Raw genomic sequence first — 14,867 nt, forward strand, 5'->3', positions numbered from 1 at the left:
CACTCCTGTTACAGCTACTGCATCAGATCATTTAAGTCTCTGCATAAACAGCTTGCTACCAACTATTCAGCAGAACTGTTGCGATTCTGCACACAGTATTTCTGAAAGATTAGGTCAGCATAACTACAGAAATTATACCTCCCAAGCGTATCACATCATTTCAAGTTTAGTAACACAGCAGTCTAACAGCATAGCGCAAATCTGCCAGTTGAGATTTATAAGAACAACAATTCTGTAATAAAATAGAAAAAAATACAGTGGTACATAGGACTAATCAAAATACTAAGCATATGCGATCTGAATCTTCTTCTAGAAGGTAAGGCTATAAGGTCTCTCAGTGCAGGCTGACTTTCGGGCCTCATATACAAAGTCTGAAGATTATTTTCAAGATATAAAACTTACAGGGTTGCAGATGCAACATGACTGTTTCAATAAAAAGGTCTCTGAAACATCATTGCTAGTTGTTGAACATATCTAAATTTAAAAAAAAAAAAAAAAGCAACTCTGCCTTTTGAGCTAGAATGCATCTTACCTTACCCCTGCAAGGGAGACAGCAGATTATTTTTTTTCAAGACCTGAACGGAATACATTCAAATGTTTTCAAGTAAGATGAGATTGAAGTTCTGTATTTAAGTGTTTGATATTTCTGAAGTTTTCAAAAACAATTTTTTTTGAGGGGGGGTTAATTTTTAGGATCTGAAAGTAATACTTTCACTACAAGCTTATTTTTTATTTAAAACCCAGCAAAGTAACAAATGAAATAGATGAACTCATTGCAAGGTCTGATAAGCTGTTTTTCTGATACACTGGTTAGAAAACACATGTTCAACACCTAGCATATAGTCATCTTGCCACCCTCTTTAGCAATGAACTGCCTTTCTAATGAGGTGACCATCTCACTTGTGCTTCTGCAGATTCCCAAATTCAATCAAATCCACACAGTCTCTGTGATTCTGACCTACTCTATCAGATTTGCTTATTCTACAAACTATAAAGCCTGTTTTTACTGGAAGTAGTATTTAGGCAGCTTCATCCAACCTCCATCTGTGACAACCCACCTGTGATAGAAACTTGTATAATTCAGTCTGGCTCATTCCAGACTCTCCCACTTGAATACTCATTACCCTTTCTGCCAAAATACTTTCACTGAACTGCTGTCCCACAACAAAAGAGAAAATATGTAATATTATTAAGCTTTTAGAGTACTGAAAACAACAACAACAAAAAAATCTCATCAGCAGTAGCAGTTACAGTAATGTGAAATAACTGTAATGCTAATAAACAGGCAGCTCTTCTTCTCAAGAACAAATCTCTCCTAGCAGCAAAATTAAGTGTATCACAACATCCTTTCTGGCCAGAATCTGGCAACGTGTTTTGTTCAAGTCTGCAAGAGCTCTTCTTCTCATCTTCTCTGATTGGACATGGTCAACACCCACCTCTTAATAGATTTTTCCTAATACACTCATACTCTAAAGATGACAAAACAAGAATAATTTTAATATCACTTTTTCCAATTAATTAATCAAGGATGAATGAATTCCCTGCAGCCAAAATGTAATAAAAAGCACCACCGAAGTGAGAACCAGTGTCCTTAGAATAAAGGTTAACTCAACTGTAATAGTCATCTTTTCCTACATTAATGACTCTTTGATTCTATAAGAGGTGGAAATTTGCAAAGTGGGCTAGAAGTCGGATTTCAAAAAAAGCACAGTTAATTACAGGGTGGTTTTTTTTGTTTGTTTGTTTTGTTTTTAACTGATGCATCAAAAACAACATAAAGACAGCTGTCTTTTGGGCAACATGAGATAAATAGTTTTCACTAGCTTCTGTTTCCAACCACTACTGGTCTACATTTTTGATTGCAGGACCTTTTGAAGCAAACCTATCTTTTCCTTGGAATGCAGCAACCAACAAAAGGATACAAAGAAGAAAGACCTGCGGATGTCATCTAGGTGGAGCTGTCGAAACTGAGTTATATCAGTAGCATAGGCAAAGTTGAAAACAGCAAGCTGGAAAGACAGCAGAAGAAATCAATACCTAACATAACTGACGTAGTTTGACAGACCCACCATACTGTTACTGAAATTAATGAGAAGTAAGCCTAATTCCCTAGTAGTTGTTATTAGAGTGGTGTTATGATAAGTAATGCAACCTTTCCTTTTTTTCTTATACTTTAATGAATCTGCCAGAAAGACTTTACAAATGAGATGATCAAATGAACACATTAGAGCTTCCATTACTATCTGTGCTAAAAAAAAAAAGTCTATGCCTCAGATTTATCATCTTTTTCCATCATAAATATTCCTCCTCCTACACACAAACACTTCCACTGCTCACATGAGCATGTGAAAAAAGACCCACAGAATTAAAGACCACGATTATCCTTAGCTGACTTACGCTGTGAGGGAGAATATACTAAAATATTCTCCACCTCCTTTAGTTCTCATCACAATAGCACTTGACCTAAAAAGAACTGCCTTCATAAAGTTTAAGAAGCCAGCAAACTCCTTGTCATAGAGAAAAGAAAAAAAATTCAAATAACAGACTTTCAATACTGTCAACAATTTAATTAAAATTAATCTCACATCAGAAAGCTGAGCTGGATTCTTAAGCACAATATTTACTTTGTCTAAGTATTAACAGGCATCTGAGAGATTCTTTTTCTAATCTAAAAGTGGGAAGCAGGACTGAGCATTGTTGTTCCTTTCACTCGGAACCAAAAGTCAGATGACATACAGATAGGGACAATATAAACACTAATTGCAGCTCACTTACATTCGTTTAATTTGCATTTGATCAATAAAGTGTTCATCGTTGTTCTAGTCATCTATGTGATACATTGTTCAATAGAATTTTATTTAAAAAGAAAAATGACTAGAAGATCGGATCACCATCATCCAGGTAAGCACCACTCCAAATGCTACAAAACATCCTCACATAAAATATCTCAATATTTTAAATATTTTAAATAAAAAGCAATTCCCATTTTAATTTCTGATATCCAGCCTTAAGTTGGCAAATTCCATTCTCTCTCAAGCTATAAAGTCATCTCCTCTGTGGGAAAAACAAAAGATCCACTCTGGTGACTGCTTTGTCATGAAAGATGTGTACTACCACTTCAACAAGCAACTCTGAAACTGCCACTCCCATGCGTTCTTACCCAGATTCTCCATGACCAGCACTGAGGAGGGGACAGTTGGGAGAACTAGGGAAGAACCATGTTGCACGCTTGCCTGGCTTCAAGCACCCAGACAGCTCTGCAACAGGCACTTTGGCTCTAACCAAATTAATGGCATCGCCACAGCTTGCTAAAACTTTGACCTAATCTAAAAGTAGCAGTGTGAGCAGCACAGGCTTTGAAAATAGCTTCAAAAATTTTAGGGTGAAAGAAACTGCATTGACACCTATTACAGAACTCTTCTTCCAGACAAATCCAAGAATGCATTAGTTCCAATTTAGTTTCCAGTTCCTTGTCTGGCTAATTAAAAATAAAGGGTCTTCCTTGATGAAAGAAAGTGGCAGGACACATTCAAACAAGATTTCTTGCATTTTCTGCAGGTCATTTCAGAAACGGAAACACTTTTTAGTCTCCTACATTGACATTCACTACTGCCATCAGAATAAAGTACAGTGACACTGCACTTGATCTGAAGAGTTACTGGGCCTTACTCTGAACTAGCATTACACTCAAAGAAGAGAGCTCTGTATGTGGTAGAACATACTGCTAAGTCAAAATGATTTCCTGCATTCCTGGAAATGGCTCTGAAGTGAAACATCTTCAACAAGGTCACATTCCCATTTCATGAGACAGCTGTTACTGGCGTCCCAATCTCAAAAGAAGAAAATGCAGGCTTGCTCTATGAAAATCACTCAGAACATTTATTACACCTAAAGGAAAAAGAAGATACTTCTGATAATTAAACTGATATAACTATCTGGAACTCTTACCTTTGGTTTGAGTGAAAGACCATAGTGCCACAATGCTTCTTGTTCCATCTGTATCCACACCAACATCAAACCAGAGAGCACCAGTGGAAATAGAGCTTCATATCTAAGTAGCAACATAATAATCACAGTAAGGGCAGTCACTAACAACCATTTAACATTAAATACCATCACATTTCTTTTATTTTCTTTACTTTTTTCTTTTTTTTTCTTTAACCAAATACATGGAAGCCACAACAGCACTCCCTGCCACCATTTCTGAGCGTACCAACAGTTGGTTGGTGAAGTTAAAAGCCACAAGCAATTGAACTGTACAAGTAGGACAGGCAGAATACCTCAGTATTGCTCAGTTGTGTTTTGCATCCATTTTTTTATCTGATTGCTGCCACAACGTTGGCTGAATTCCCACTGTTATGATTAATAAAACTGAAGCAAATAAAATTAAAAAGGAAGAGGAAAAAAAAAGTCAGAACCAGCACTTGTTTTCATCAAAATGGAAAGCGTTACAGTAAGACTTACTGGTAACTGAGAAGGTTCAGACCAACTTAACATCTAGAAATTGTGTCTCTTTAGAATCTAATCACACAACCTCATTCTGGTGATTTCAATCCAGCTGCCAATTCTGGTGACTGCCAGGAGAAAGGCAGTCATGTAATAAACAGAACATCCCATTTAACTGAACTTAAATGTCTTTTCTTCTTTCCTACATATCAATCTATTCCAACAGCAACATCAGTCCAATAGCAGTGTTAAGTCATAACTTTTATCAAGGCAGCTCAGCTATTCTAGCAGCTAGACCTCCTGTCCCAGAGGGGTATTGCTGACTTGTACAGCAATGCAGCATAGCAAACTATGAATGTATTTATCTGAGAAATTAAAATACCCTGATAACTTAAGAGTATAGACTGTTGTCAGATATAACTTGTTTTTCCCTGCCTTCTATGTTCCAGCTGCACTTCAGTGCTTTTCATTTTTTTTCTTTCAAGATAAAATTATAAAACCAGCAGAGACTCTAACAACAATACTGACAAGACCACTAATTTGTCTAAAATTGGGAAAAAGATTACATTTAATCCTTGCATAGCCTCTATATTATAATTCCCTGGTGGTGTAGCTACGAAGTGCTTTCAAACCAGAACAAAAGATTTTGGACTTTTCTATTTTAATTATAAAAATGACAGCACTTAGGTTGTCATTAGCAAAAGTACCTGTGAGCCTCACAATCATCTATGCTTGCCCACAACTGAATGTCTTCAACTGAGTCAGTGACAACTTGTAAGTAGCTATGCTCTGCAGCTGGCATCAATACAAGCTACAGCTAGAAAGGTGCTGGAATTAGCCAAGAAAGGCAGCAGGTTATTGTTACACAGTTTAACAGAGCATTGAGGAGACAAACACAGAACCTGGATTCTGTTGTGACTCTTTTCTTTTCTTAAAAGAATTTCCTGAATTTGTTGGTCTGTGTGAATGCTGTAGGAAAGCAGCAGAGAGCAGCCAGCATTTAAGTAATCTGGTACAGGGCCATGGCATAAAAAAGGAGGTTGGCACTCTCATGAAGAACAACGTTTATGCTTTATCCAGCAGCCAGGACAGGTTAAGAAAGTCAAGTGCAAGTGTGTGTGTGATGACAGAAGATTAGGATCACAACCTCAGTGGTGAACTGGGAGGAAGGGACAAGCAGGAGACAAAAATAAAAAAGATGCTTGATCTGAAATGAGCATAGCTACAAGAGACAGCTTTTGCAAAATATCTGCAGTAATACATTTTATTCCACTTAATTTCCCAGTGTAATTAAGTCCAGAGGATAAATGAGAGGGGAGGTGAAAGGGATGGTTCCTATGTTCCCCTCTAGTTGTGCTTTTAAGAGCTACTGAGTGGACAAAAAGTCAGTTGGCTGACATGGACTTTTCTTCACTTAAAGCTCTGGAGGGTTGTCTTTTACACAAGAGAGGAGCAAGCTCTTCTCTTTCTGGGAACCTAGCACCCTTGTGAAAAAAGTTACTTACATGACTTTCCACACTTCCCTTATTTTAGGGCTACTTGTTTCCCATATGTTCTTTAAGCCATAAGTAGACACAAGTGATTGGCAACTGAGAAGAAAGTTACTTCTTTTCTTTCTGAACAGAAAAGCACGTACTAAAACAACAGAAGATATAAACTAAAACTGAATTTCTTATTTTAGTGTAAGACTGTTTGAATATGCATCCTTTCAGTCTCTGCTTGGTCTAACTGAAAGGAATGTCAACAAAACAGACTGCTTATAATAAATACAAAGAGAACTGCGGAAGTTTCCCTGAAATACTCTTCAGGGAACTGAAAAAGAAATAAACAATGAGATTACAGCTGGAAGCAAGCTTCACATCTTTAACAGGAACATTCAGAAGATTCAGCAGACAATTTCACATTTAGCCCCTGAATTTCATATGCAAAAACAATGCAAATTGAGTAAGAAAGAAATACCCTGTGCTGAGGAGCAGGTAGGTGGCCATCAGTGAAAGCAGTATGCTGAACAGTCGCTGGAAGAGCAACGTGGGACTCAGTAATGGCAACACTGAGGAAGAAGCTGCAATAAAAGAAGACCTGTCAGTCACTGCATGCAGAACATTTCCTCCTCAGTAACAAGATAACATTCTTCAAATCTTGACAGCTTTATATACAAAAACACTATATTGGTCATACATGCCCTACTTATTTTGAAAAGTTACTTTTGCTGAAGAAAGCCCAAATTTTGGGTTTTTTCTTTTTTTCATTAGCCCTTCCCCAGGGGCTCATGGGAGGTGAGAAAAACAGAAAAGCAGAAACAAGCTCCTGGAAGAGAGTGAGCAAACAGGAATAAATGTAGAGAAGTATCCATGTGCTTGAAGTGGGGGAAGGAAGAAGGAAAAGAAGTGCTGTGACTTGGCCATTTTAAACTTGTGGGTTTTTTGTTTGCTTAATTGTGAAAATTTCATATAATGTGCTTATAAAGAAGTGAGTGGACAAATAACGCTGGTGTGATTCTTCATTGTGTTAAGGTCCCCTCACTATACAGTAACACTCAAAGGTTGCACAAGCATTATGTCATAATTAATTACTCTATTAAGGAACAGAAATCAAACTAATATACAGAAAGTACACCTGTTTTGTTGTGTTTATTGTCACGGTATATAGTTTTATTTATAGTAAACACGTCTATGAAAGAGTAATGAGGCAGTTTCTGTAATCTGTGGGTCACCATTTCATTTCCTGGCTTTTTGCCTTGGCCACTGCAACAATTACAGAATAAGAGATTTCATCTCAACAGTGCTTCAGCCTTCTAGCATCACTCATAGCTTTCTGTGCTTACAGAAGGTACCACTCAAGGAGGAACTCCAGGGACACTCACTGCAAGCCAGAGCTGCTGGAAAGAAATTCAGTGTGGCAACTAGCTTCTGTGAATGACACTTAGTGCATCAGATGTGCATTGCTCTCTGTACACAATCACAGACAAAAACAGATGTGTGTGTGGCAGATGATAATTAGTCTTTCCCACTACAATATGACACATGAAATATTAACCACCAAAAGAGTTGCACATTTCTGGCTGACCTACAAGGTGTCAGTACATGTTCCTTGTAGAAGTATAATATGAAATTTCTCAAAATGTGGCTAGTTGCTGTGGTATGCTGATTAAAACTTTAAAATATAACGTATTTTGATGTAGAAATATCTGGTAACACTGAAAAGAAGGTTCTGAAGAACATGGAAGTGGCTGGATTCACTCTGCCTCCTGCACTTATCTCTGTATGTTTGTGCTTACCACACAGAAACTGCAACAGCCACACAGCCTAACAGCTGAAGCCAGCAGGTACTTTTTTCAGGTTTGCAGGCACACACCCATGAGTAATACGATTGATTTCTCCCAAACCAGTTTTTCTTTAAAATTCTAATTTAGACCTAAAATCATTGTTTTAATGTAGGCTTCACATTCATCAGAACAGCTATCTGAAGAGGGATAATAATTTGTTAGAAAACCTTAGAAATACCTAGTTTAACATTACCTTGAATAAATACTAATAACTGTATATCTGGGTGTATATAAATAGAGAGGGGCAAAATGTCAGCTTAAGAAGTAACAGCACTGTTCCTTTAGTACTTCCAGTAAGCAAAAAGATGAATAGACACTATTTATAGTGTCACAAATCCTGGGAAAGCCACAGTAGATCATGGCACCTTATTTCTTATTATGTCACATTTATGATGGATGCTAGTGACAAGGCAGGTGCCCGTTTGCAGTTATGCAACTGCTTGTTGAGGTTATGACAAGGAATCTCCCTTCACCAGGAGTACTGAGGACATTCCATCAGATGCCCCAGCTTTTTACCTGCTTAGTCCTGTCTTTAATTATGTAAAGCAACTTCAACAATTGCATAAAGCTCCTACCTTGAATATTATATCCACTTGGAAAGATTACTTCCAGTCTGAAAAATTTTGCTAAAATATTCAGTACCTCCATAGCAGCAAGCACGGTATGTAGTTTACCTCGTTTTAGTTTTAGTTTTATTATACAAACAACACTATCAGCAAAGGGAATTTCTGATACACTTTTACCTAATAAATCTAGACTTCTCTGACTTTCCAAATAATCTCTTAGATGAAAAGCACATTTCTTTCTCTGTCACACAGAAAAGAATGATAACCTTTACCCTCAGTTCCTGCTACAGTAAGACAAACAGGACATCACTGATTTCACAGACTTTAAACCTGAAAGGAATTCATCCACACAGAGACAAGCACTTAGCTTAGTAGGCTACAAAGAAAAGGATGATGGAAAGAAAACTACATTACAAGAAGTATTCTCTACACACACAGTGATCACAATCAGTCGTATCAGTCTTGAATTTGTGTGCTCAAACAGAATTAAGACTGCTAGAACTGACAAGATCTGATTAAGTTGCAGCAATGTCACCAGTAAAGGAACATATACAATATACAAGACATCCAGCAACTAGAGAACAGAAGTCATAATTCTTCCATTAAGCTACATTTAAATTATAGGTCCTGACTTAAAAGACTACTGCTCCCAAACCTTAAAGGGGATGTTCTTTCATTTGGGATCAGACAGGGATAAATAATGCCTTACATTTTCTAATGGAGCCATACAGAAATTATTTTATAGCTGAAATACTAAATGAATTACTTTACTATATTCCATAACCCCAGTGATAATTACATTTGCTCTGTTTAATGATCCTATAGTTTTAATTTAAGAGCAGTGAAAAATCCAGATTTGTAATTTATTTTCTTTAATAATTAGCTTCCAACAGATATCAAACATATACTAATTTTACTAGTTCACAAGCATTCTGTAAGTCAGAATCAAAAAATTCTGTAAATCAGCTCTGAGAAGCACATCCAGTAACCCAAAGATCCCTGCTATCAGCTGCAGCTTTGGTTTTTACTGAAACACAGCAACTTTCTTTTCCTCACTTCCCCATGTTTTAACCAGCTACTTTGTAGAATACCTCAGATCACCCTAACCTGGCTTCAAGTAAAGCAAAAATGATACAAAAAATTTGTATTATTATAACCCTAAGAAGGATATGCAAAACAAAAGATAAAGTTGCTTGTAACTCAGTTATTAGTATTTTATTACAACCCTAAAAAGGAGTAATGTTTTAGAAAACTTCCAAACACACTTATGAGAAAAAACCTAACTTAGTAAACACATAATCAAACTTTAAGAAGTCAAGAAAAATGTGGAAAAATAAGATGTTAATACTAAGGTGTCAGTGCTTCCCAACCCAACTCCTAACCCTAAAAAATATCAGAAAACAAGTTTGGGAAGCAAGATACTTACCTAGAGTCATCCAACTGATAACTTGATTTAGTACAGGCAATCCCTGTTTGTTTTTAAGACTGTTATGGGTACTGCTCACAACATATGTTGAAAGTGCAATACTTAACATCTAGAAAGAAGAAAATCAAAGAAACACATAATTAGTGTGGAAATCTCTGCTGTTCTATATTAAATATGTAAATATGGTTTCAAGTTGCATAAACACCTCATCTGAATCAACAGAAAAACAGGAGCCCTGAGGAAGACTCTGATGTGCAAGTTGAGTATTTCTACCTTTTTATACCCACAACTTTTTATTAAAATAAGTGCAACTCTGATTAAAGGAACCAAACAAAACAAACAGATGCAACAGGCAGAGGAGCACATGCCTTTGACTGCCAGCCATGAAGAATTAGCACAACTTCTGGCTTCACTGCAGGATCAGGTACAGACAGCACAGTTCTTGGGAGAAGAGACGGCAGCAGCACAAAATGGAGGTGGAGTTTAAAGAAAAAAAGAAGCTGCAGTCTTAGCAAATTGCTCAGGTGAAATAATCTGAGCCACCTCAAGCAGAAGCCTCTGCTCTGGAGAAGCAGTGAAGTTGGAAAGGTTTTCTGTTTTGGGATAATACAGGAGATGTCAACCAGTCATCAAGTATGTGCAGGGGATAAAAAAGAAAAAAAGTGAAAATTACCCCATGAGTTAGTTACTTTTGTAAGCAGACAATTATTCAAGAAAATGTTTGAGCCAGGTATTCAGTTATTGTTATTTGTTCACAACTTTGTAATTTCATTTGAAAGCCAAATCAAGCATACAGAGCACTTTGCAAATGTGCTTTAAAATGGCACCGTAAGAAGCAACTACAGTGTTCACTGCCTTCACTTTTTACCATATGAATAGCTGCCATTTCCCATCTAGACACACTGACATCTAGTGGTACCCTGCCCAGAGGACTTGCCTGGCAGTCAGTCTTCCTTCTACCCTATTTCAGAGGTACTCAGCATCTGCTCGTTCAGTTTAATTTCAGGGCTCAAGAATATATAAGTTGTATTTACGATTGACATCGGTAAACTAGGTCAAAGCACTACACCTTCAAAAGCTCAGAAAAATGGCCCGTTTAAACTTCTGATGCTTACTTAGCATCTTTTTGCTGTACTGAGGCCAGATCTCTCCTTCAACTTCTTTCAGCATCGCAAGTCCTGGTAATCCCCTATTTCCTAGTCACTGGTGGTCACTTTTTACTCGTAATCATCACCCATATTGTAACTTGTGCCTTTTAAGGTTCATGATGACCAGGGCATGTCAGTAAACTCCATTTACTGCTGCTAGATCTATGCCAGATCCCTGGCATGTGCTTCAGGGACTTCTGTATTCTCAGTTCAACTAATGTTCAAACTGCTCCCAATCTTCAATGACATCTCCAGGGCTGCAGAGCAGCATGGAAGTAACTTGGATGTGTAAGCAGAGATCTCCAACTAAGAATCTGTCTTCTTTTTCCTTTAACACCTTCTATGAAATTCAGAGATTATTCTTGAGCAGCCTAAGAATTAGCCATCTGTAGGTCTCAGCTAAGAAGAGGAAACCACAGGTGACATTAGCACCTCTTTGCCAGCAACTTTCCTATGCACCATATCTAATAGCAACCCATTGAAAGAATAGTACAAGTAACAGAATCATCTATTGGATTTCTTCTGTTCTCTAACTCCACAGTTAGGACATGGATTCCTACTGTAGCTTTAAGTTAGAGGAGAAAATTTGTCAGCTTGAACTGACATGAAGTTCAAGTCTCCTAGGAATAACCGTTTGGTCCAGGATTGACAGCCAGTGGTAACAGCAGTGTTTTCATTAGTGCAACAAACACTGGACTTCAACTACGAAACTGCTGGAAAAGAGATAAACTTCAGAAAAAAAAACTAAATTGCACAGTAAATTCTTTATCAGTTTAGCTTATGGATTATAAAAAAAAACAAAAAAAACCACTCAATTTTCACCATTCCTGAAGTCCTCTCTAAGATAGAGATGGCAATGACAAAAAACCAACACTCTCCTTGCCACAACAAAGAAAATTCAGTAACAAAATGTTACTCCTACTTTAATATTAAAGGAAAACCTGAAAAATCTCTTGGCAATTGTCAGAAAAGGTAAGGAAGTAATTAGTATCTTCTGCCTCAAGCAAGTAGTAACATATATAAAAACTGCAAATTTAGGTCTCAACATAACTGAAGATTTTATAACAGAAAGGCAAATGCAATCATAATTAAGTTAGTTAAGCCTGTACATCTACATTCTTATTTATACTCTTTCACTGAAAAATCTTTTTTATCATGATGTTTGGTTGTCTGGGACGTTTTTCATAGAATCATAGAAACATAGGGGTTGGAAAGGACCCCAAGAGATCATCGAGACCAATCCCCTGCCAAAGCTGGGATTCCTTAGGGAGAGCTTTTTCACTGAAGACAGAAGCAAAGAAGGCGTTCCTTTTTGTTCCTTTAAGGTTAAGATAATATTGGAAATCCATAATCATTACAAAGAGATGAGGTGAAATGATTCAAGACTTTGCACACAGACACTAACAAAGGAAAAGCACTTATAAAAGAGGAGTCAGTAAACCCTGATAAGAGAAGTTAGGCCAGATTAGAATGTTTTTTTGGCTAAATTAAGAAGAAAAGCTAAAACCACCAGCTATTCCTTTGCCATTGTGTAATTCAAAGGTCAGAGGTGAATCTACAAAAAAAGGTTAGCAAAGTTGCTATGAGAATCCCAAGGCATACTACAATGACTTGTAAGGAAAGGATACTCTGTTTTAACTCCTACTTCAGACAATGACTGACAGGAAAGAAGTGCACAAAGAAGAAACTACTGTACCAAATCAGGCTATCCTCTTATTCCCAAAAATGAGAAAAACCAAACAACCAGTCTTATTTTTCTGTATAAGGAGTAACTATGTACCAGAGGAAAGCATAACTTTCAGTGACAGTCTCCAACAAATAGATATGTGAGTTCTAGAAAAATTGTCCTTTAGTAACCCCTTGTCAGATGCAAAGCAGAAACCTGATCACGTGTGAACACCAGTGCCCCAATCACCACCTGTCTTTGCAAAATAGGTACATTTCATCTGATGAGAGGATGCCATTAATTCAAAATGCTCCAAACTGAGAATTTGCCCTACCACTCACCCTCCCAACTCAAAACTAAAACTAAAGGGAAAACAAAATAATTGTTTTGTCTAAAAAAAAAAAATCTTTGACAAACATTTTCTGCTAGCATTCCTGACATTTCAGAGCAACCAGAAATGTTTTAACCACAAAACAAGATCTTAACTGACGAACATGCATAATGCTCCTTTAATGTTCTTCTCCCTCTGAGTCTGAACGCTCTTTTCTTTCCCTATCCTTTCTTCATCCAGAGTGAAGCAAGAATCCAATATTTTTCATTCCTAAGAAAGCTTTTGAAATAAAAAACTAATAGAGACTAGTAATTAGATGTCACTGTTGTAAAAACATCCCTCGATTAAAGAAAAATTTGAAGAACTTTCTCATCTTCTCTTATAGGTTGGGAGAAACATCTTTATGTTTCTCCCTGAATAAAGCAGGCAAAATCTTGTCATCTAATTACGTATCTCAGGGCTTGCAGAATTTCTTGAGTTTCTGAAGTTGGCTCAAGAAGCAAATGTTATTACTACTCTCTGACTACAAATCTATTTCCACCTCCTTATTTATGAGCTTCTCCACGAAATTATCCTTCTGAGATGCTGTAGCCATTATGCGGTGGGTTAAACTCAGCTGGCTGCCAGATGCCCACCTAGTGGCACTCACACTCCCTCATCCAGTATCAGCTGTTTCCAAGCTTTCCAGTGAGAAGTCCATCACTGAGTATATATAAACCGGAAATAGCTAGGACATCAGCTGATATCTCTTTTCCAAGGAAAGCTCAAAAAGTTGAGAGAAACCACCACCATGCTATAAACATGTGGGCACTCAGGACAAAGCATTTTAAAACTTTAATATTCTTGCCTATCCTCTTAACCAATTTGAGCTCCATTTCTTAAAAACAACAACAAAAAACAAAACAATATAATGAGTGTTTTTCTTAGCTCAATAGGAAATTCCACCATATAAGTAATAATCAATAAAGCTTTTAAGAAACATTAGTAATCCCAAAATAAAACCATTATCTTGTAACAAGTTTTTAAAACAATGAGGACAGCAGATATGCAAAGCATTATAATCTTAAAAGCTTTCTAGGACTTAATTAGCAGCTGCTATGAGAAGATCTACCTACTTCATGAACTTGACAAGAAAAATCCTGAATTCCATCTGAAAAAAGATTTAACAAGTGGAAAACTTGAACCAACAAACTTGCCCTTAGTGTGCATGGACAATTCAAGCAAAGGTGAGTGGGAATTACATGCACAGATTGGAAGCAGGATAAACTCTCAAATTCCTGGAGCAGAGTATCAAAATGTGTATGCACATCTATGCATTGGTGCAAATAAACATGTACACAGGACAAGCATTAGGAACACAACATTATTGTATATAAAATGAACATCACCATGAGCATACAGTCTTCTTGAAGACAACCATAAAGTGAAAAACTGGACAATCAATTTATTCTTGAAAATTGTGGCTTTGGTAGGAAAAGGTTCTTAAAGCATGCAAAAATTTGCAGGTAAAAACACTAACATTCAGAATTACTGAAAAGTAGCATGTTACCTGATAAAAATATACTTTCAGGTCTTCTTTACCTCGGTACTTATTTTCACTTCTAGAAAAAGATGCCAAGGAGAAGCAAGAGATCAAAAGTGTCACCAAACCAGCTGCTATTCTATAAAAACAAAGGAATAAAATAATAGAAAATGTGACCAAAAAGTACCAAATCAGGTTTTTTCATAGATGCATTCTTCACTAAGAGGAAATAATTTGTTACAGTTACCAAGACAAAATACATTAAAGAAACTTTAACATTCAGTACCTGAAAAACAAAATCCAGAGTCACCTATGTGTTTTTTAGAAGCATAGAGGCAAAAATCACCATTTTGGATAGGTATCTGCTTTGTTACCCATCAATTTTAGCTATTTTCAATTACTTCCATTTGACATTTGGCATCAGCGTGGAGATACTA

The 14,867-nt window shown here is 36.8% G+C and overlaps 1 protein-coding gene across 2 annotated transcripts in view; it reads right to left on the reverse strand.

The window, feature by feature from the left end:
- PIGN (phosphatidylinositol glycan anchor biosynthesis class N) overlaps positions 1-14,867 on the reverse strand; it is a 97,756-nt gene that overhangs the window by 17,072 nt on the left and 65,817 nt on the right. For both annotated transcript variants that reach the window (XM_065752383.1, XM_065752382.1), the window contains exons 19-23: positions 14,458-14,569; positions 9,764-9,872; positions 6,406-6,508; positions 3,949-4,051; positions 1,923-2,009 (exon numbers count right to left, since the gene is read on the reverse strand). In XM_065752383.1, coding sequence (XP_065608455.1) covers positions 1,923-2,009; positions 3,949-4,051; positions 6,406-6,508; positions 9,764-9,872; positions 14,458-14,569 — 514 coding nt within the window. The remainder of the gene's footprint in view (positions 1-1,922; positions 2,010-3,948; positions 4,052-6,405; positions 6,509-9,763; positions 9,873-14,457; positions 14,570-14,867) is intronic.

Source organism: Cyrtonyx montezumae, unplaced genomic scaffold (genome assembly GCF_038088225.1).
Source record: "Cyrtonyx montezumae isolate F1298 unplaced genomic scaffold, pur_monq_1.0 scaffold_8, whole genome shotgun sequence".
In the NCBI taxonomy this organism is placed as follows: Eukaryota; Metazoa; Chordata; class Aves; order Galliformes; family Odontophoridae; genus Cyrtonyx; species Cyrtonyx montezumae.